The sequence below is a fragment of the Emys orbicularis genome, chromosome 9, assembly GCF_028017835.1.
Source record: "Emys orbicularis isolate rEmyOrb1 chromosome 9, rEmyOrb1.hap1, whole genome shotgun sequence".
NCBI classification, from domain to species: Eukaryota; Metazoa; Chordata; order Testudines; family Emydidae; genus Emys; species Emys orbicularis.
In genome coordinates this window covers 45,924,924-45,947,119 of record NC_088691.1, presented here as the reverse complement: position 1 = coordinate 45,947,119, position 22,196 = coordinate 45,924,924, and the positions used below count along the sequence as shown (strand labels likewise).

Sequence of the window (22,196 nt, the reverse complement as noted above, 5' to 3'; positions counted from 1 at the left end):
GCTTCAGAATTGATTCCTTGAGGACCTGCTCCATGATTTTTTCCAGTGACTGGGGTGACGCCGACTGGCCTGTAGTTCCCTGGATCCTCCTCCTTCCCTTTTTTTAAAGAGGGGCACTACATTAGCCTTTTTCCAGTCATCCGGGACCTCCCCCGATCGCCATGACTTTTCAAAGATAAGTTTCCAGAAGCTAACACCAGTGTTACTTGGGCTGATGAGTGGCTTGGACGCTGAATGTCTGTCACTGCTGTATGGTGGAGGAGAGCTGGACCAAATCCCCACCAAACGTGTTGGGGGCATCTGACTCTAGACACTAACTTCACAGCTGGCCAAACTTAACCACTGGATCCAGATATCCTGCTGGGAATCCTGAATTGTGTGCCTTTCTCAGAGTACAGATGCTAGGCCCCCTGAACCCTACCAGGTTTATTTCAGAGATCTGAAGTACTAGGACAACAGAGAGTCCACTACAGTTAGGCACTTTCTTCTATCAATGTTATGTTATATATTAAATAGATGAGCGCCAAAGTGCTGGGCTTCTCTTCCCGGTGAGGGGGTTAGTGTCTATCTGGCTGAGGGATATGACTAGCTAGCACAGCTAAATGACTTGTATTTTTAAATCAGAATGTGGTGTTTGTGCTGAGTGTGATGATGCTCCAAGCCTAGCACCCATGGGTAAGGTCTGCTTTCAGTGAAGCATCCCTGCTCATACTCTGCCTTCTGGATCCTCAGCAGGTCTGCTCCAAGCTTTGCATGGGGACCCAGACTGGCTGGTCAGCTGGGAGCTCCCTGGCTATAGTGCCCAATGTGCGGTGTGCAGCCTTGTTCCTCTTCTGTTAGGGGCAGGGCCGGCTCTAGGCACTAGCCCTCCAAGCACGTGCTTGGGGTGGCACTTTCTAAGAGGCGGCACTCCGGCCCCCCTTTTTTACTTTTATTTTTTATTTTTTTGCTTGGGGCGGCATTGCCGGGAGCTGGCCCTGGCCCAGCCACTCGCCCTGCCAGCGCGAGCTGGGATCCGCGCCCCCTGCCCAGCCCAGCGGCGCCCTGTACAGCGCTGCCCTGGGGAGACTCGGCGCGGCAGTGGCAGCAGGACCCCATCTCCCTCTCTGCATCCCGGGCGCCGCTTCCCCCCCCCCCCCCCCGAGCCCCTCTTGCGGCCGCTGCAGCCCGGGCTGCGGCGGTGACTAGAGGGGCTCCCGGAGTGTGTGAGGAGTGGGGGAGTGGGGGGGGGGGGGGGAGGAGGGAAGCGGCGCCCGGGATGCAGGGAGGGAGATGGGGTCCTGCTGCCGCGCCGAGTCTTCCCTTCCCTTCCCCCCCTCCGCTCCTCACACACTCCGGGAGCCCCTCTAGCCACCGCCACAGCCCGGGCTGCAGCGGCCGCGAGAGGGGCTCCCGGAGTGTGTGAGGAGCGCGGAGGGAGAGAAGCGGCGCCCCCTGGAGCTGAGCCCGGGCTGCGGTGGAGGCGAAAGGGGCTCCCAGAGTCAGGGCTGCCCCGGGGGGGGGGAGGGGGGGCAAGTGGGGCAATTTGCCCCAGGCCCCGGGTATGTCCAAGGCTCCCCCCGCCTCCGTCTTCCCCCATCCCCCGGCATCTCAGCCGGTAAGGGGGCGGGGCTGCAAGCTGCGAACCAGCGGCGGGAACTCCAGGCCCCGCTGGAGACACCAGGCGGCTGCAGCGATGTTTGGGAGAGGGGTAAGTGGCATGGTAAGGGGCCAGGGCACCCCCGACCCCATCCCCCACAACCCTGACCCCCAGCTCCGAGCCCAGCCCCTCTGAGCCGGGCACCCCCCAACCCAGAGCCCAGCTCCCCACCCAGCCCTGGGCAACAGCAGCACCACCCCCAGGCAGCGACAGCCCATTGGCACCAACCATCACCCAGCAACAGCCCATTATGTAATTGCAAATGTATACATACCATTAAAGCATTTAATGTTTTTAAATAATGTATTTAGTGTATTTTCAAATTATTACAAATTAATTTTTGAATCTATTTCGCTAGTTATTTTTTACATTTCCAAATACATGTTACTATAGTATTGCAACTTTTTTTTATGGAAGGGGCCCCCGAAATTGCTTTGCCCCAGGCCCCCTGAATTCTCTGGGCAGCCCTGCCCAGAGTGTGTGAGGAGCCAGGGAGGGAGGGAAGTGGCGTCCCCTGGAGCCAAGCCCGGGCTGCGGCGGCGGTGAGAGGGGCTCCCGGGGTGTGTGAAGAAGTGAGCGGCCGGCTAGGCTCGTCGGTGCTGAGCAGGTAGCCCCGCAGCCGGAGATCCTCGCCTTCCCGCCCGCCGGGGCTGGGCCAGGGCGTGGTGAGGCTGAAGAGCAGCAGGTCCAGGGGGGCTCTCCAGGTCCTCGGCTGCCAGCATGTCAGGGGTGAGGGCGGTGAGCACAAACTGATCCACCTTGGCCACCAGCAGCGCCGCGAAGCCCAGGGAGGGGGCCGTGTTCTCCGCGCCGCCCCGCAGCCGCACTGCCACCTGGAAGTACTCCCACTCCGCGCCGCCCAGCAGCTCCACCCGCATGGGGACAGAGTCACGGCTGGGCCAGGGCTTGGCCGCCATGTGCTGGTAGCGGATCCCGCGTTTCGGGGGGAGCCCAGTGCTGGGGTGGCAAGGGGTGCAGGGGGGAAGAGAGCCCGGTGCTGGGGCGGCAGGGGGGTGCAGGTGGGGGGGCACTGGGAGAGCGGGGGGGCAGCCAAAATTTTTTTTACTTGGGGCGGCAAAAAACCTAGAGCCGGCCCTGGTTGGGGGAGGGGTGGGCATTGCCCAGTCTGGGCCACCATCTAGGCAAAGATGCCCTGATTCCCTGGGGAGATCCAGGGGTTACTTCCTGGGGCTCTGGCAGCACCATATGGCATGGGACACGAGCAGTACATGTCTCAGCAACATCTGAATTTGCCCCAGGTGGGGTTGAGCTACCAAGGAAGGAGGAGGGGTGCAGGGGTCCTGCTCCCTGGGCAACCATCAGATTGGTGTTTCCCACTCCCTTCTGGGGTCCCGCAGGTAAAGGCAGAGGTCTGCTGTGCAGTGCGGGACAGACTGGCTCCATGCATGGTGGCTGACCTCTCTCTCTGCCCACAGTCCTGAGTCTCTTTCTGTAGGTGTAAATGTCCTAACTTAGTCCTTTACCTTAACTGACTCAAGGCTGATGCAGTCCTGGGGATTTTCTCCTCCCGCAGCAGCAGATCGGATTGTCCCTCGTGATCTGCTCTGCCCCAGCAGCTCCTCCCTCAGCCACTTGCCCAGAAAGTAAATGCTGTGGAGAAGCTGAGCTGTGGGTACGATTACAGGCCCCAGGGCTCTTGAAAGGTCACGGGCCAGATGCCATTGCTGAGTCAGTGCTCTTCCCATCCAGGGATGTGTTTAACAGGCCTGTTTTTCGTTCCTTTCTGCAGAGTGTAGTGAAACTGATGAGGGGATTGCTGCAGTGCATGATGAGACAGGTATGGTACAGATGGTGTGTCTCCAGCTGAAATTCTCCTGTTGTAACACACTGACTCAGCAGAGATCTGCCATCAGACTGATGGCAAAAAAGCAGTCCTGACCCAGGCACAAGGGTCTTTTGGGGAAGGCTTAAAACAAGCCTAGACCCCAGTATCCATCCAGTCACTGAACGTTCTGTCCATGCTATGGAAGTAGTGTTCTTACCTGCGCTAGCCTAGTGTCCTAAAGGAACCCTTTCCCCTACAGGCTGCCAATGCCATTGCCCCACTGGCATTGCCTCCTTCAATCACTTTGCGTTCATACCATCAAAGTGACCCCTTTCTCTAGGTGTGCTGTATGATGCAAACACACCTGCGAAGGTTCCCTCTGTGGCCAGATCTCCCCTTGTGGCAGTGGAGTTTTGTGGCCCTGTAGCCAGTTGAGGCATGAAAGTAAAGTACCATGGACTTGGAATTTCCTGTCTCAAATGAGATTAAAATCTCAGCCTTTCTGCCCTGATAATGATACCAAGTGTGAATGAATCACAACTCTGTTCCCATAAGGTCCCCTGGTCTCTGTTGCTGTCCTTCTCTGAATCACTGTTTCCCTTTTACTGCCCCCCCCCCCCCCCCCCCCCCAGTCTCTGAACCATCCAGTGGCTGTTTCCCAGCTCCTGTGTATCCTTTGGGCCCCAGCATGTTCCAGCGAGCTGCCTCCTAACGGAGCAGTCTCCACAGCACCAGCTGGGGAAACGGAAAGGCTGCTACCCACAATCCCTCCAGGTAGATCTTCTCCATTCAGTACTAATGCCAGCTGTGCCAAGCCCCAGCCAGACACCAGGCTAATAATAATACCTAGCTCTAATATGACTCCTCCTTTCCCCTGGGCTTGTACCTGCTGTGCCAGAGCTAAGGGCCCCTTCGTTCTCAGAACATGCATGGCCCAGAGTGATATTTTTTTTTTTGCCTTCTGGGGTTCAAGTACAAAATGCTGCAGTGTCTCCCAGTGCTCTCTCCTATGTTATCCACTGGATCAGTTACCATGATGTTTGGGGTGGCATAAGAAGTGGAATAGACTGTTTGTGTCCTGGCATGACACAATCACGCCGCAAACAGTTACAGCCTGTGTGAACCACAAAATGTCTGCCTGCTTTCCTCGCTGCCATCCAACCAGTGGCTGAAGTGGGCATACGTGACCTGGAGTGCCTGTGCTGCTTGGGTTGCGGACATGCAAACCTAGAATGCTGTCCATCCCCCAAAATGGGTACTGGGCTTGCTGTGACCTAGGCAGGGGGTGAAAGAATCCTCCTCCAGGCTCTGGGGACTGGGTGGATACTCAAGGTCTTGGGTTCCTGAGGAGCCGCTCCTCCCCCCCGACTCCAAAGACCCTATTTCATGTTAACCATCCTCCTTGTCCAGGAAGGCAAGATGCAGCTCCCTTCAGAGCCAGCCCACGCCTGCCCTCAGGGGCTGCTGCTGCTGTTAGAATGGCTGGATATCTTTTTCCCCACCCCCCGCCCACTCCCTGCGGGTATCGGGCTGCCATATAACTCACATGTTTCATATAATGAACTTGTGACTCCACTGAACTGATAGCAGTGGCCCCTCTTTGTGTTAGTCCTGGTATGCATGAAACATGCACACCTGTCCCTTGCATGTGGGCCCTGGAGCTATCCAGGAACCTCGCTCTGGCCACTGAGGTGGTACTACCCTAACGGGGTGAAGTCTCTCCTTTTTTTCCCCTCCCCCCGCAGGGCAGTTCTTAGCAGGCAGCAGTTCCAAGAAACCTGTAACTTGAAGCTGTTTACTCTGCAGGGACTCATAACCTGCCTACAAGGCTACATGGAGGGCTGGGCTAGGACATCCTGCTAGATCCCTCCTGTGCCCCCGGCCCACCCCACAGCCCCAGCTGTGAGCATGGCACTGGGGAAGCTAACTGTCTGTTCTTTTTCTAATGGAATGCTGCAGGTGGATAAGGTGGAAGCATTCAAGCACAGCCAGAGCCCGAAGGACTGTTTCCATGCCAAGTACAACACCCACACCTGTGCCACTGTGGTTGGAGATGACCAGTGGGGTCGTTAGACGCCACATCAATTTACCTGCTCATGTTGGCACAAATGACAGCCTCTGGTAATACTTGCATCTAGGCATCTCTCTGGTGCTAATTGCTGTGGTATTGCAGCACCTTGGGGTGCTAAGGAATTAAGTCTCTCTGCTCCCTGAGAACCAGGGAAGTATTATTATCCCTGGGGTACAGGTGGGGAAACTGGGGCACGGGGGGTGGGAATTGATTTGTCCAAGGCTGCAAGGGGGTTGGTGTCAGAGCTGGGGAGAGACACAGGTCTACTGAATTCCAGTCCTGTGCCCTGTCCGTAACTGTGAACTACTACACCTGAGCCTGACAAAATTCCTCTGCTCCTGGGTTTATCAACCTGTTACCCTCAATGTGATCTAGTGCTTAAAGTAAAGCCTAGGAGACAGGAGATCTAGGATCTGTCCCTGGCTTTGCTAAGATTTATTATGCAGCCCTGGGCAACTTGGGTCTCACATCTGTGCCTCAGTTTCCTCAGCTATAAAATGGAGGTGATAATGGTGACCTATCTCAGAGGGTTTGGGAGGCTTCATGGATGACTGAGTGTAAAGAGCTTTGAGGTGCTTAGCTGGAAGGCACTGAAGAAGTATTATCTAGCACCACCAGCTGTCTTATCGCCTGTACAGAGAAACCCAGAATCATGGCTGAGACTGAGCTGTGCCTCTTGGGGGAACAGCACAGAGGGCGCAGCCAGGGGGGAGGGGACAGCTTTCGGCAGTCATATGCTGTTCCTGCACTGAGGTAATTCACCCTCTGCTCCTTGCAGCATGTTTCTGGTGCGTACAGGGCTGGGTCCCCAGAGGATGTCTTGGAGCCCTAAAGTTCTCTACCCCAGCCTTACTAGCCCTGCACTTTAGAGAGCGCATGACTCTTGAGCAACAGTGAAACTTGCCTGACTGCTCAGCTAGCCAACTTGTGCTGCCCTAGAGTTGGCTTTGTAAGGAAGGTGGAGCAGCACTTACTTTAGGGCACACTACCAACACATAGTGGCCTCCTTCATAGGCTTCACGGCAGAGTGAGCTCAGCATGCAGAGCCACTGTTCAGAGGTGGCCGGGATACACTGGCAGGTGCAGGACCTCCAAAGGCAATGCATGCAGACGAAGGGAAATCAGGAGGAACTGACCGTGTTAACAGGGAATGTAGACTCTTGAGCTGACAAGTGCCCAGCCTGCAACTACTGCATATCCCCCGGTGCTCTCTGAACGCTGACAGATCAGATAACCGCACTTAGCTGTGCACTGGTTCCCTGTATCTGTATGAAGTCCTTCTGCTGTCCTACAAGTACGGCATGTGACTGGCAGCTGCGGGCAACATAGGTTCAAATTCAGCCTTAGAATAAGTGGATGCAATAGGGCTGAAGTCAGCATAGCTGTGCCTGCTTATCCCAGAGCTAGACTTGGCTGGCAGTTCCCATAATATGTCAGTTTAGATTGGGTGGGTGCTGGGGACAGCAGGAGTCTGGTTCAGATTGAGCTCAGTTGCTTCTCTGTTGGCTGTTTGGTGGTGGATGATTTGGCCTCAGATCAGTTCCTAGGAGACAGGTGCCCAAAAGACACCAGCACAATTGGCAGCCTCAGAAGATGGACCTAGGACTGAGTGTGCCACGGAGCCCAGGTTGCCTGGGTCTGGGCTGAAGCGTGTTGGCAGGGGCAAGTGTGTGGAGGCAGCTTCTGTTGTTTCAGCCTGATTTGTACCTGTTCTGGGGATGGCTGGCTGGCTGGCTGGAGGTGTCTGGTCTCCAGAGGTCTCAGGTTGGTGCCTTCACTAGGGTGAAACTCGCTTTGTTTTTAAATGGCTCAGACTTGCCATTCTTATCTAAGGTTGGTTTAAACTAAAAGGGTGATGCTAAATAATACACTAGGTTTAAGCTGCCATGAGAGCATCCACATGGGCAGTCACACTAGTTTAGCATCCCAAGTTCAGTTAAACTGGTGGAACTCCTAGACTCAGTGTGTACATGTAACCCTCATTTGGGACTGAAGTGGCATCTCCGCTCTGTCACCTTCTCTGTGAGGTACAGGATGCTGGGGAATGTTAGAGAAAACAACACCCTGCTTAACTCTCCAGTGGATGTTATTTGTAGTGCCCACAGGCTCCAGGCAGGCTCAGTGCCTGGCTTGTGGCTTCCGTGTAACTTTGTGGTGCACTCTGAACACTGACCGATAAGATAATGGCACTTTGCTGCACACTGGTTCCCTGTATATGTATGAAGTTCCTGCAGCCTCTAATCTGCTGTCCTACAAGTGCAACGCGTGACTGGCATCTGTGAAACATACGAACACAGGGAAAGGAGCCACTGCTCCAAAATTGCTTACAGTCCATGGCCTTGAGTCTGCAAGCTACTCCACGTGGGAGGACTCACATTGAAGTCCGTGAGATTCCTCATGCTTTTATTGTGTGGCGTTAATTGCAGGATTGAGGTCTCTACAGGGATGACACACAGCAAGCGGGGTGGGGGGCTATGAAGAACACAACAAAGGCTGGGGGTGGGGAAGAGATAAGTGACATGCTGCTTGAATTCTTATCTAAGTGTGTGATCTGGAGGCTTGAGTGTGTATGTATTTTAATAAGATAAATGGGTAAGAGTAATGGACCTCTAACAACTGATTGGCTGGCTGACTGCCAGCCAATGTGTTCATGGATTTTTTTTTCTCTGTTTTAGGGCTTCACGTTATCTACAGTCTGGATGAAGTCAATTTCATACAGAACGTTGTGTTTTACATCGAAGCAGCGTATAAAACTGCAGTGAGTAGCCCTTCCACAAACAGGCCTTGGCTTAGTAAACAGATTGTTGCTGGTTTTCCTGCATCTGTTGCTGGAGAGGTGGTTTGGCCTCTGGGGCGTGTGTGTTGGGGGAGTTGGTTTGCACTTGTGTAGGACCATAGGCGTAGCGTGAAAAGCTTACTGGTCTCTTCCTAGCCCTGGTGTGACATGCCTGTGCTGCTACAATGAAGATCTGCTTTCCAGACGATGCATGGAACTTACTGCTGGGGCTGGTCAAACAGCAAAAGGAAACGTATTGAGCAGCTTTTTGTTGTCACAGCAGCACTGGGGAGCTGAGCCTCTCCATGCCAGGGCATTGGGGCTGGAAGAGCTGCTGTCTCTGTGTGTCAGGGACATTAGCACCAGAGGAACCTTTCAGCTGACAGTGGCTCTGTGCAGGGATGCTGTGCTCCACTCCCTCCTTCTGACCCTGCTTAAAGCATGATCCATATGAGCCAAAGGAGAATTGCTGTTGGTGTGATAGCTCCTGTGACACAGCAGCAGAGTTCTTATCGCACCCACTAAAGGGAAGTGATTTAAGTAGAAAATGTTTCAGAATAAACTTTTTTGCTAGCAGTAACGAAACCCCTGATATTACTTCAAAGAACAATGGCTGTTAGGATACAGTCAGATTTTCCTTTCAAGCATCCTGCATGGAAAATAAGCCCAACCCTGAGTGTCTGCCCCCTTGAGCCTTTACTAATGTAACCCAAATGCACATTCCTATCCTCCAGCTATTTTTGAATGTGCATTTTTGCATGTTACCCTGGGACGTTTACTAGCACTCAAGCGATTGATTGTCTAATTTTTCTTTAAACTTCATACATTTTGCCAGCATCAGTTGAGGATTTTGAAACGTTTTTCACCCATTTTTGGCTGGGGGGTGAAATGATTGAAATGGAAGCCTTCCATGGCCCAATGGCTAGGGGCACTGGAGTGTGAGTCAGGAGTCCTGTGTCTGGTTCTACTGCTAATTGACTTTGGGCATGTTGCTGTTTTTTCTGTGCCTCAGTTTCCCCACCTGTAAAATAGGGTTGTTATGTGGATCCACCACTCTGAGATCTATAGGTGAAAAGTCCCAGGTAAGTGCTTGTTTCAGATTTAGGATGTGGTCACTTTAAAAATAATAAAATCTGGCAGTCTTCTAGTTCCCATAGAAATCAGCTTTAATTGTCATCCCTCCCGAGGGTGGCTGCTCCAGCCAGCACAGCAACCTCCAGCCATGGGTGGGTGGGTGGGTTGGTTGGTTGGTTTTTAAATGGACAAAAGTCACGTTTGAACAAGACCAAATATTGAAAACAAGACTTGAGACCAGCTGCCTGTCCCTGTTAGAGAAAGGATGGCCTAGTGGTTAGGCACTAGCCTCGGACTTGGGAGGCTCAGGTTCAATTCCCTGCTCTGTCACGGACTCCCTGTGTGGCCTTAGCTAGTTACTGTTTGGGCCTCAGTTCCATCTGTATAATGAGGTAACAGCTATGCCCTGACTCCTGGGGGGAGGGGAGGAGGATAAAATCTTTAAAGATGAAGCACTTTGAGATCTAGTGATGTAAGAGCTAGGGACTATTATAGAGGTGTTTTTAGGTGTCTGGGACCCTGCAGAATTCTTCTCTCTGCCTTGTGTGACTGTGGTATACAGAAATTTATTACTTCCATCCTATTTAGTGTGGACCAAGTGGATTTCTTTCTACTCTCAAGCTGGTCTGTGACTCTGCCATGTGAGGTGCCAGGGCATTCCCTTGTGCAGTGACTCCCTGATGTGATCTAGATGCTGACTGTGCTGTGTCACTGCTGTTTCACCTGCTCCACTGATGTGCTGATGTTGATTCATGGCAGGACTTCGGGATATGGGAACGTGGAGACAAGACAAACCAAGGAATCACGGAGCTGAACGTGAGCTCAATCGGCATGGCTAAGGTAAATCTGAAGAAGGCGCTGGGAGGACATCTGGTGACCTTCAGCAGTTCGTCACCCAAGATGGATTTTGGAGGAGGATGAAATAAAACTCCTCCCAGGGTACATTGACAAGCTATGCTCTTTAGCCTGTCTGATGCAGCTACTCATTGCTTGTGACAGAGGGACATAAAACACCCACCAGTAGCAGCACCAAGTTGTTAGCCAGGCTTGGCAGCTGCTAAATAGCAGCTATTCATGAGTACCCGAGTCTCCAGAAAGAGTTAAGCCCATCTCCAGTTGGGGTGTGTGTAGGCCCATCTCTATTTGCAGTGTATAAGGTGAGATATGGATCTTTCCCTATGTTATCCTAGCCTATTGTTCTTTGCAAATCTGTCAGGCCAAGATCACTAGATTAGCAAGGAGAGGTCCTTTGAACAGCAGGTTAGTTTCTCAGGCCTGGTCTACGCTGGGGGGGAAGGGGGATTGATCTAAGTTATGCAACTTCAGCTATGTGAATAACGTAGCTGAAGTCGACGTACTTAGACCTACTCACCACAGTCCAAGCCCAGATCCAGCCTCTGGCTCTCCTGTGGTCACCTCTCAAATCTTGTCTTTATGTTCCTTACACTGGTAGAGGTTGGGGCCTGGGCTGGGAGGAATGCTCAGGTTTCAGGATCTGTAGCTGTCATACTAGAGCTACTGTGTGGTGCTGCAGCATCAGCAACTGTCTTCACGTGCTCTGTTCTCTGCCTGGCTTCCTCCCCCTATCCCTGGTCACAGGCAGCCCTCGAAGCCCTGGATGAACTTGATCTCTTTGGTGCCAAAGGAGGCCCTCAGTCAGTGATCCATGTCCTGACAGACGAGGTGCAGCATTGCCAGGTACGAGTGCTGCTCTGACAGTCCAGCAGCAGTGCTTCCTCCCGCCAGTCCAGCAGCCTGGAGTCTTGCTCTTCTTCTACAGAGAAGAAGAGCTGTCTGACTTCTTTACTCCTGTGGGTTTGATCCCAGACCGTGTTGCTCTTGTCTCAGCTGACTGCAGTTGATTGATGGGAGGGAGATGTGTCTCAGGGCACAGCCCTGCACTGGCAGGGGTGGAGTAAATGATCCAATAGGTCTCTCATTCCAGTGATTCATCTCCATCCTGTAGGATCCCTCCAACTTGGTGCTCTGCTGAGGCAGAATGTTTATGCTGTAGGAAGCAGTAGCTCATGGCATGTGGCTCCCCCAGGAGTGATGGAGAGGAGGTGGGGGGGGGTGTGTGTGGCAAAAACCAAGTTGGCAGGGGTGCAACAAGGGGGGATGCAGTCCTCCCCTTGGCCCTTGACTGAAGGGGGGTGGCATAATGGTAGATCCCCTTCCCTGCAAGCATGACAGATGGGCTGCCAGGCCAAATATGAGTGGTTGGCATAGCAGCGTGGCCCACGGGGTCACCACACCACTCAAATCTGGCCCATTTTGGTTGCTTCTCCCCACCCCCTGCACATTGTTGCAGTCCTTCCAGCACCATTGGGCTCTCCCAGGTCACAGCCCTTTATAAATTAGAGATGGTTCCAGTCCAAGCACCCTGAACTCTTAGTTCGGATCTGAGCCTCCTGGCCCAGGCCTGTCTCTAGAATAACCCTAGCTCTTCCCTCTGCCCAGAACTGCCTTGTGATTCCCATGGCACACCCCACTGCCATAACATGGTAATGCTGTGGCCTGTGGAAGCACTGACTCCATTGCCTCGGCACTATTAAATGTGCAGAGACCAGTGTTTGGTATCTGTGTTTCTCCTCCTTCCTAGTCTATTCTCCATTCCATGCTGCCAAGGGCTTCGACTTCCAAGGAGATTGATGCCAGCCTCCTCTCAGTCATCTCGTACCCCGCCTTTGCCGTGGAGGACAGTGAGCTGGTGGAGATAACGAAGCAAGAAATCATTACAAAGCTGCAGGTAAGCATCTCTCTAGGCTGCTCTTGGCCCTTTCAAGGAGAGCTGTCCAGAACTGCAGGCCCTACTAATCTTCAGTGGCGCAGGGAATAGCTGCTAGGGCTCTACCCCAACAGAGAAATCACAGAGGAACAAACACCTCTGTCAAGGCTGATTCCCCACTCTGGTACTTTGAGTGCAGGAGGTGGGGGCCCCACAAGCATTTTAAAAATTAATACTTGCCACTCCAGACTTGTATTAAACTCCCAAGTTTACAGCTTTTCTCTGACCTTGGCAAACGCTGCCACCACCCAAATGTAAACCCCTTGGAACCCAGAAAGGTGCACCTGGGAATTCCTTCCTGTGGGATACCCTCAAGCCCTTTCACCTCCCCTCCGGGGAAGAGCTGAGAAAGCTAATTTCCTTTGTTTTCTATTTCCCCCTGCTAATTAAACAACATGCACAAACCTCTTAGGAACACACAAATCCAATCCTGTTCTTAAAAAAGGTAAATTTTATTAAACCCCAAAAGAAAGGAAATACATTTGGAGCTTAGGCTTTTTGCTAGATCTTAAAAGAAACAATTAAAAAAATTTAAGCATCAAGATAGCTCTCTTGAGGTTCAGCTTAAAGGTTACAAGTAAAACAAAAGCATCTGGGGTTAGCACAGAGGAGTCCACAAGCCAATAAGAAATAACCCTAATCACATCTTTCTAGACATTCCCTAATTTACTTACATATCTAAGGCTTCAGATAAGTAGGTTCGAGGTATGAATTGATGATCTATGATCATACTTGGCTTAAAGCTGCGTACAGCATTGCTGCTCTGTGTCTCTGCTCTCTCCCAGAGAACCACAACACACAGAGAAAGGGAAGTTTTTTCTCCATTTTAAAAAGTTCTAGCCCTCCCATTGGCTCTTTTGGTCAGGTGCCCACTCCTTTTCCTTTACCTGGGGGACCTTGTTAACCCTTTACAGGTAAAGCAAGCAGAGAACAGCCACCAAGAGGGACTTTACAGCTAACTGGCTGGTTGGGTGTCCATCAAAGGGAGCTTACCCCCCCCCTCCCCGGCTTCATTTATCACAACCTCCCTGAGACCTGTCCCTTCTCCTAGGACCTACAGGTCGCTGAGCTCTGGTACTGTAGCCTGGCCAGCTAGCCAGTGGAGGTGCTGTAAGGGATGTAATCCTAGCCCCATACTGACACACAAACCGAGGTGAGCCACCTTGGCTGGTGCACAGCTAAGAAGAGAGGACAATGAAAGGGGGTGGGAGGGATAGGTGAGAAGGAGGGCCTGAAAGCCATGGCGGGCTGTATGTTGGGTGGCTGTTCTTTAGTGACACTCTAACTCTGCTGTACAGTAACTCCTCACTTAGTCTTCCCGGTTAATGTTTCGTTCTTATGTTGCTGATCAATTAGAGAACATGCTCATTTAAAGTTGCGCAATGCTCCCTTATAACGTTGTTTGGCAGCCACCTGCTTTGTCCACTGCTTGCAGAAAGAGCAGCCTGTTGGAACTAGCTGGTGGGGGCTTGGAACCAGGGTGGACAGGCAGCCCCCTATCGGCTCCCTGCTCCCCTAAGTTCCTGTGCGGCAGCCGCCCAGCAGGCTATCAATTGCCCAGCAGTTCAGCTGTCCCTCCCCCACTGCTGGTTGCTGCTCCTGCCCTCTGCCTTGGTGCTGCTCTCAGGAGCCTCCTGATGGCTATGCGGGGGGATTGGGGGGGGGGGGGGGAGAGGGGGGAGGAAAGAAGGGTGATAATGTCAGGGTGTCCCCATCCCCCCGCTCCTGCCCCCTGCTTACCCCATCTCCAGAGAGCTGGGGTGGCGGGGGGGATGACGGACATGACAGGGCTCAGGACAGGGGGAGCATGCTGGCAGCAGCTGCTGTCTCAACTTGCTGATCTACTTAAAAGGGCAGTGTACTTAGAGTGGTGTCAGCGTACTTAAAGGGGCAATGCGCACTCTCTCACACACAGGGTGTCTGTGTGTGTGTGTGTGTCTCTCTCTCTCTCTCTCTCTCTCTCTGCCATGCTGTCTCCCTTTTGTCTGGGGGAAAAAAAATTAGGTCTGGAACCTACCCCCCCCCCCCCCCATTTACATTAATTCTTATGGGGAAATTGGATTTGCTTAACATCATTTTGCTTAAAGTAGCACTTTTCAGGAACATAACTCCTTACTTAAAGTTGTAGTTACTGTAACTGCATTGTATCCAGCAGTGAGGAATGGATCCTTGTCCCAAAGTGAATTCCCCTTTCTCTTCCAGGGGCGTTATGGCTGCTGCCGGTTTCTCCGAGATGGGTACAGGACCCCTAGAGAGGTGTGTATTATAGGGTTTGCTGGCTGGATTCTCCTTTGCTTTGCACCAGGCAGCTGCCTGATTGATGAAGTGGCGGGGGGTGTCTCGAGTTCCTTTTACTACACTTAAAACATCAGCCCCGAGATGGTTTAGGTTAAAGGAAGTCCATCTAAGGCTGTCTGGCACAGGAGGGGACGATGGAGGAGCCCTTTAATTCAGGAATCACTAAAGCTTCCACGTAGTAACACAGCCAAGAGAGCCAGCGTGCAGTGGCCAATGGAGCAGCAGTGTTGGGTCACAGGGGGAACCCTGGTGGCTGAGGGCTATGGAAGGGGAGGAGGAGCGTTTGCTGTTCAGTGCTGCTAGGGGATGATATCTATCCACCTGGCACTGGGGCCTGCTGTGAGGATGGGGTATGTTTCCTGGGTTAATGTCCCCAGGGGAGGTAGAGGGGACCTGCCATCTCTTGCAGGAGTCCTGCATAGTCAGGGCCTTCAGCCTCCTCCCACTGCTCTGCTCTGCTTGGGCAAGATTAGCAGCACTTGGACAGCGGGTGGGCCTCCTGGGAGAAGTCAGTGACTAGCACTGAGCTCCATACTGATCTGTGTCTGTGAAGACCCTTGCCCCAGGGAAATATGACCTTCCAGGAGGGGGAGAGTTGCTTGGGAGAAGCTCATTTCCTCCTCTTCCTGTCTAGCACCCCCATTCTGCCATCATACAGCTGAATGCCTGTGAAAGATGGAACCCTGCTCCTCACCATCTTTGGGGTTTCTGTAGGACCCTCCTCCTCCCCACTGGACTTCTGCTTTGAAGCTGTGTGCATTTGTAACAATTACATAACAGATGCTGGGGGTAAATTATGTACAACTCTGCTATACTCCCCGTTCCTGCATCTCAGCTTAACTCTGCCAAAGCCAGGCCAGAGATGTCTCTTCTGGGCCTTGTGGGAACACATTATACAGAGTGAGGCTCACAGCTATTGTATGCAAAACCTTGAGCTTTGGTGTTAATGACCGCTACCAGTCAGCTGCCAGCAGAGGGAATCCTGTGGTTTCTAAGTAAACATTTAATACACACATATTAAACAGTATTTGGAATACTTACACATTTTAAACAGAAGCTATTGGGTAGCAAATCTATCGGTGTTCCTTGCACTGACTTTCACCACTCTGCTGCTGTCACATATATTTCAGGGTGAACTATACACTTTTTAGCAGGCACGTTCCCTACTGATCTTCTTTCAGGGCTGAGTTCTCATTCTTTATAGCATAGCCATAAAATGTAGCCTGTGTCACCTGGATTCTTCCCAGCTTGAGAAGAAAACGTTTCATAGCTTTGTCAGCAAATAGCAGTCTGGGGATCCTTCCAGCTAGCAGCATTCCAGCCCTTGGGTTAATAATGATGTAAGCTGTAGTAATAGCTATATAATAGCAATTTATATGGCTATGTATGACCTAGGTATTGACTGGTCTCAGTTTCTGGGGAGATAGGAAAGCTGTAGCCTGTATCCAAAATGATAGATGTTGGGATGTGTGTGTAAAATCACATGCTGCTCTATAAACCTGGGTTATGCAGTCATGCATGATGGGCAGCTACCCCCTGCCTTTGGATACAGTTCCCAGGGCTGGAGCACTTCATGACCATGTGAGCACCCAGCTGCTGAAGCAGTCAGGAGAGGATGGCTCAGAAGGGAGAGGGGGTTGGGCCACTGGGCCAGAACAAGTCTCCAGCTGTAGCTTTGCGTGACTTGACCTAATGTATCTCTGCACAGGATCCAAATCGCCTCTATTACGAGCCTGCTGAGCTGAAGCTCTTTGAGAACATTGAGTGCGAGTGGCCTTTGTTCTGGACCTACTTCATTATCGACGGGATCTTCAGCGGCAACGTAGAGCAGGTAAGGTGTGGGATGGAGAGGGCACTTGGGTTGGGGAGGGAGCCTGGCTTTAAGGGGAAAAATAAGCTAATTGCTTGCCTGTTAAACACAGTCCCCTGGGGTGCCCTTGTCAGTCTATCTCCTCCACTACAGGTGCTCCCTGCTTTGTTATCCTGGGGTCTCAGAACTGCTGGGCTGCCTTAGTGTTTGTTATTACTGTAGTGCCTAGGAGGCCAGTCATGGGCCAGACCCCCCAATATGCTAGGCCCCATACAAACCGAACAGAAAGACAACCCCTGCGCCCAGTGGTTTACAAGGGAATAAACACTCTGAACTGCTGGCATGGCAGGTGGGGGAGCGGGGCCAGGCTCTGCGCTCCCCTGTGTGCATAGAGTGAGCACATCGGTGCTGCCTGTTGCTATTTAATACTTACATGCGCATTCCTAATCCCAGCTGCTCTGGTGGGGGTGGGGAGGTCTGGGGCTAAATTCCCTGTAAGCCACATGGCCATGCAGTAACCTATTAAGTGCTACACAGGCGCTCAGGGAGCCCACCTAGCTGGGACCTGCCACAGCCAGGGGAGGGGCACCCCAGACCTAGACCTGGGGGGGAGAGGGGGAGGGGCATGCACTGTGGGGAGCGCGCGCTCTCTCTCCCACCCCCCTTCCCCCGTAGCCCTGGGGCTGCCTGCACCTCATCCTCTGGCCCCATCCCAGAGCCCACACCCCCAGCTTGAACCCTCACCCCAACCTTCTGCCCCAGCCCTGAGCCCCTCATCCCAGGCCCCACCCCAGAGCCTGCACCCCCAACTGGAGCCCTCACACCCCTGCACCCCAACCCTCTGCCTCATCCGTGAGCACACTCCAAACCCCTCGGCCCCACCCCACCACATGAATTTTGTTATGCACCAATATGGAGGTGATGTGTCTGGGAGCTCTGCCCTTGGGGATGCTGTGTTGGGAGCTGATTCCCTGTGGTGCTTCCCCCTCAGGTCCAGGAGTACAGGGAGGCCCTTGAAGGCGTGCTCATCAAGGGGAAGAATGGAGTTCGCCTGGTGCCGGAGCTGTATAGTGTCCCTCCCAATAAGGTGAGTGTAGCAGGGCAGCCTCCATCTTGAGCACTTCCCTAACTGCAGGCTGTGGCATGACACACCTGTCTCCATTTTCCCTTCACAGTCTGTGTCTCAGCAGCAAATTCAAACCCTTTTATTCATGTGAAGAGCCACAGTCTGCAGATCCCTCATGGTAAAACGCAGCTTCTCCCCAAACCCCAAAGCAAAACACGGTCACAGCACAGCAGCTCTTCAATCCCATTCAGAGGTCACCCACCCGAGTCATTAACCGCTCGGTCCCAGTTCCATTCCCCTGTCCCAGGGACCCACGCTCCAGGCCTCCCGCTGAGAGTTCCCAGACCTGCTGCTCTCCCATGAGCTTTGAAGCCTTGAGGCTCAGCCTTCTCCTGTAGCCCCAAGTCAGGTCTCCTGTGAGAGGGGCTCCACTGACCTAGGGCTCCTCACCTGTGTGCCCCACCCTGCTCAGGGGAACTTCCCTCCAGGGCCAACCCTGTGCTGCTGGGCTCCTCCTACAGCCCTCCCTCCACTTGGGTCTTCTGCCAAAGGGTGCCCTGCAATGTTAGTCTTCTAGGCCTCCCAACCTGTGAGGCCTCCTCTGCTCCTGGGATCCACCCTCCAGAATCAACCCCTTGCTTCTGGGCCCAGCTTGCATTGACCAAGCTGGCTCTGCCACAAGCTCTCTGGCCCCTTGGTAAGGTCCCCCAGGTCTAGCCAGTGCTCCCGACAGTTTTTTCTTCCGGTGGGTCTCCTGCAGTTTTCCCTCAAGCAACTCCCTGCTCCTTCTGCCTGTTGCCTGGCCTCAGGCAGCTCCCACTTACACAGAGTGAGATGGAGACAAGACTGGGCATGTGGCCTAGGTGCCTTCTCTTAAGCCCTGTTGGGCAGCAGCTGCCCTGTCAGTCACTGGGCCCCGCTCCCTCTTAAATGAGCTGATGGGTGACAGGGCTGCACCTTATGCCCAGGGCCCAGGCTCGTGCTTGAAGCATTAGAGGTAGTAGGAGTCAAAAGGAATCCAATCTCCCTTCCCTCGCCTCATGCTCTTGCTGCCACCCCATAGATGCTCCCTCTACCAGTGCCCAAAGTGGGGAGGGGGAGTGATGACAGCTGTTATCCAAGACACCTGTGCATCGCTGTCCACCTGCCCGGCCAGGGGCAATGTGGGGTGAAGCTGGGCACCCCTGCTGGAGGCTCAGAACAGCTGGGGCTGATCCCTGCAGGAATCTCCCTGCTGACTTTCCCCTCCCCCTTCTGCATGGGCTAGGTAGGGTGAGCATGGCTTGCTGGGTCTTGTCTCCAGTGTGCTCCATTCCTGGTCAGGACTAAGACTGGGCAGAAGCTGGGGGTTGCTGTGACCCCTGCCCTGTGGGTTGAGGGGATGTCCATCATGCCAGTTCTCTGGGTTAATGTTGCCCCCTTCCCAACAAGTGTGAGAGGCACGGGGGGGAGGGGGGGCGCTGTGTGCTCCCTTCCCTCTGAGGTCAGAACAGCTGGCTTCAACCCCTCTCTTCCCCCCCCCCCCCCCCCCCCGGACCCCAGGTCTGCTCTCCTCAGGATGGAGTGGGTACATCTGCACTGCAGCTGAGCGCAAATCTGTCTACCTGAGCTGGCAGGCTCACCCCAAGCTGCAGTGTGGACGCAGCTAGCATGTCCAGCTGGGAAGCACAACTCCATCTACCTCCATGCCCTTCAGCTCATTGCAGCACTCACTGTGCGCACGCTGCTTGTTCCAATGGGTGTCGCTTGCTGTTGAGGCACCTGCCTTGCCAGGTAGTGCTTTAGCAGTGTTCTAAGCTCTGCTGGCTGCCCTTTGCGCCCCCCCCCCCTCTATCAGTCTCTCTAGGTCTGTCTGCCTGACCCCGATGAACCAAATGTCTGAAAGCAGCTAGGGAGGAAGGGGCATGCCAGCGACAGCTATGATCTCCTGGGGGCGGGTACTTTAAAATGTATCAATTGCCTTTAAAGTCAGCATTCAGCTGCCAACAGAGAGGATGCCACAGCCACGCTGGGGATCCTCTGGTAGCCTAAGAACTCTGCTGTGCTAAACCAGGAAGATCCATGGGAATGTTGCTACAATGCTTTGTGGAAACTCTAGCTGCTTCCAAGAGATTTGCATTGGGAGGCCCTGACTGTGTGGTATTGGCCGCCCCTAGCTAACTGGGAGGAGGTGGGGGGGGGGTCTCCCCTCAGGGCATGGGAGGGGAAGCTTGCCTGGGTAACACCCCACCCCGATAAGGGAGGGCCCCCCAGGTATGTGATGGCAGTTCTAGAAATGTTCCCTGCTGGGGGGTGGGTTGGTGCCTTGCAGCATCTCCTAGGCAGTAGCCACTGTTGGCTGCCTGATCTCACACTTTTTTCCCCTTCCAGGTGGATGAGGAGTATGTGAATCCCCACACTGTTGACCGAGTCCCTATGGGCAAGCTGCCCCACATGTGGGGCCAGTCTCTCTACATCTTGGGGTGCCTGATGGCAGAGGTGAGATCACACCTCTCACTCTGGGCTGCTGGTTAGTCCAAATTTAGCAGCTCTGGTTGCTGAGGTATTTGTCTGCTCAGGAGTCAGTCTTCGTTCCTGTTGCATTAAACATTGAGTTGCTGAGCACTCTTGCCTCCACCATGGTCAATGGGAGCGGTGGGAGCTTAGCACCAGGCCCGGACAATCTTTTAAACTTGCAAGAATTGTCCATAACTTCATGGAATCTGTGGCTTTTCCTTGTAGTGCCCTACTCCTAGGTACTCTCTGCATCTGCCTCTGAGTAGCACTTGCCTTTCTGACAAACACATGAGGCTGTTCTGTTGCATTCTACCCAAGGCCTATCTCCAGCCTTTCTTCTTCTGATCACTGCACTCAGCCCCCGCTTGCTGGCTGGTGTGTTGGGTGAGCAACCTTTTCTGAAATATGCTCATGAGTGTCTGGAGGCTTGTCTAAGTAACATCGTCCACCCCACCATCCCCTCTGCCAGGATAGTGAAATCTCCAGTCAGCATCCAGAGGCCGCTATTCAGCATAGCAGTGCGCTGTACTACGACCACTGCAGCTCGTGGCTACTTTACTCATCTTTCAGGCCTGCTTTTAGGAATTACCTTGTCTGGGTGAGCTCTCTTCCCCCAAAACTATAGCAAATGGGGGCTCGGTGGGATTAAAGAGTGAAATGTTCTTTCTGGCCCGAGTGTGCTCATTACTCAGAGTCCCTCCAAGGAAGCAAAATAACTCTGGGTGAAGGAGGATCTGGCTCCGAATTGACTCATTCATGAGTACCAGAAAGGGGAAGAGGTTTTTCCAAGCTCTTTTTCCAGTAGGCTTTAGAAGCCCATTGTAATGCTGATCAGCTGAACCTGAGAGATGGGGGTTCCCCACCTGATCCGGTCTTGTCTTCTCTGAGGGCAATTCCTTTCTCTGGTTATTTCTTCACACAGGGATTTCTGGCTCCAGGTGAAATTGATCCCCTGAATCGTAGATTTGCTACTGTCCCAAAGCCGGATGTGGTAGTCCAAGGTGAGCATGGCAGTCTGATGTTACAGGTTGCTGTAGGTATGCTACACAAGAGGGGATGGAAACAGTCTCTGGCTGCAAAATGCAGGATGGCTTCCTGCCCACCAGCAGGGCTGGCAGCTTCACCACGCTGGATGTGGTAACTGACTTGATTTGGCAGATGTTATTTGCGTCTGGCAACGGGTGGTGCAGCTGGTTGCCCTTTCAGGGGGTTGAAAGGCTTCATACAGGTGGTGAGCGGTGCCATGAGGTGATGGCAAAAGTAACATTTCCCCCTTACAGTTCTCTGATCCTGTGAGATCACTCAAGCTAAGCAGGGTCAACTCAGATCAATACTCGATTGGAAGACCTCTTAGGTGTCGGTGTGTCTGTTGTGGGGACTCTCTCCTCTGAGTCAGTGCTGAGCCAATGCCCCAGCCTGATTTGCTACTTGAGATGCTGTTCTTTTGGATGGCACTCTGAGAATGAAGGGGCCAGGACTCTGATTTAAAGATTCCTTGTCTCCCTTCAGTTAAGCCAGCTGCTATGTTGTTCCACAGAGGTGGCTACATTTCAGCAGTGGCTGAAGTGACATGGGAGCTATATAAAGGAATCTGTTTAATTATGTAAAGCTCTTAAGGGTCCTTCAGGATGGAAGGTGCTATAGAAATTTAAGTGCTCCCTTTAAACCATGACCTCCTGCCAGTGCCATTGCTAGCTCATATACAGATGAGTCTTGCTCTCACCTCTGTCACCTGCTAACCTGGACCTCTCATCCAGTCCACTGGGCAATGAAAGCTTCCACGTGGCAATTGTTGCTGCCAGGGGGATGGCTCTCAGACCCCCACCCCTCATGGCGGAGAGCCCAGGTTGTCCTCTAGGGTGGCAGGTTAGTTGGGATGGGTGCTGACCCTAACGATGATGGAACGCAAGCAGTCATCGCCAAGCAACTTGCACCCAGTCTCAGAGCAACCTCCACAAAGGGGGAATGGTCATTCGGCAGTGAAGTTCCTGGCCCAAGATCTCCAGCTGCTGATACTGCCCTCTCCACCCTCGCCCAGTGTGCATCCTAGCCGAGACAGACGGCATCAAGGCCATCCTGAAGAAGCAGGGCATCGAGGTGGAGACAGTGGCTGACGTCTACCCCATCAGAGTGCAGCCGGCCCGGATCCTCAGCCACATCTATGCTAGATTAGGTGAGTGGCTGGACCTTTGCCTATGCACCTGGGGCAGGGGGTGATAGAACATCTGGATGGGACAGGGAAAGGCAGCTTGGGAAATGACTCGATCCTCCCTGTGTCTGACTTTCCAATGTACACTAATGGCCAGCAAAGCAGCGGGTCTTGTCAGTGTCTCAGCTGTGGCAGCACCCCTATCAGCTCTCTTCCCCGCCCCCCCACCCTCCCCATTTTTTT

At 53.2% G+C, this 22,196-nt stretch overlaps 1 protein-coding gene across 1 annotated transcript in view; it reads left to right on the top strand.

The window, feature by feature from the left end:
* The window catches only part of PHKA1 (phosphorylase kinase regulatory subunit alpha 1), a 91,416-nt gene that overhangs the window by 7,091 nt on the left and 62,129 nt on the right, over window positions 1–22,196 (top strand). Inside the window, 13 exon segments of the mRNA XM_065410307.1 lie at window positions 3,390–3,437; window positions 5,385–5,490; window positions 5,493–5,546; window positions 8,172–8,254; window positions 10,106–10,186; window positions 10,946–11,044; window positions 11,949–12,095; window positions 14,337–14,390; window positions 16,141–16,263; window positions 17,234–17,329; window positions 19,679–19,786; window positions 20,727–20,805; window positions 21,843–21,977. Coding sequence (XP_065266379.1) covers window positions 3,390–3,437; window positions 5,385–5,490; window positions 5,493–5,546; window positions 8,172–8,254; window positions 10,106–10,186; window positions 10,946–11,044; window positions 11,949–12,095; window positions 14,337–14,390; window positions 16,141–16,263; window positions 17,234–17,329; window positions 19,679–19,786; window positions 20,727–20,805; window positions 21,843–21,977 — 1,213 coding nt within the window.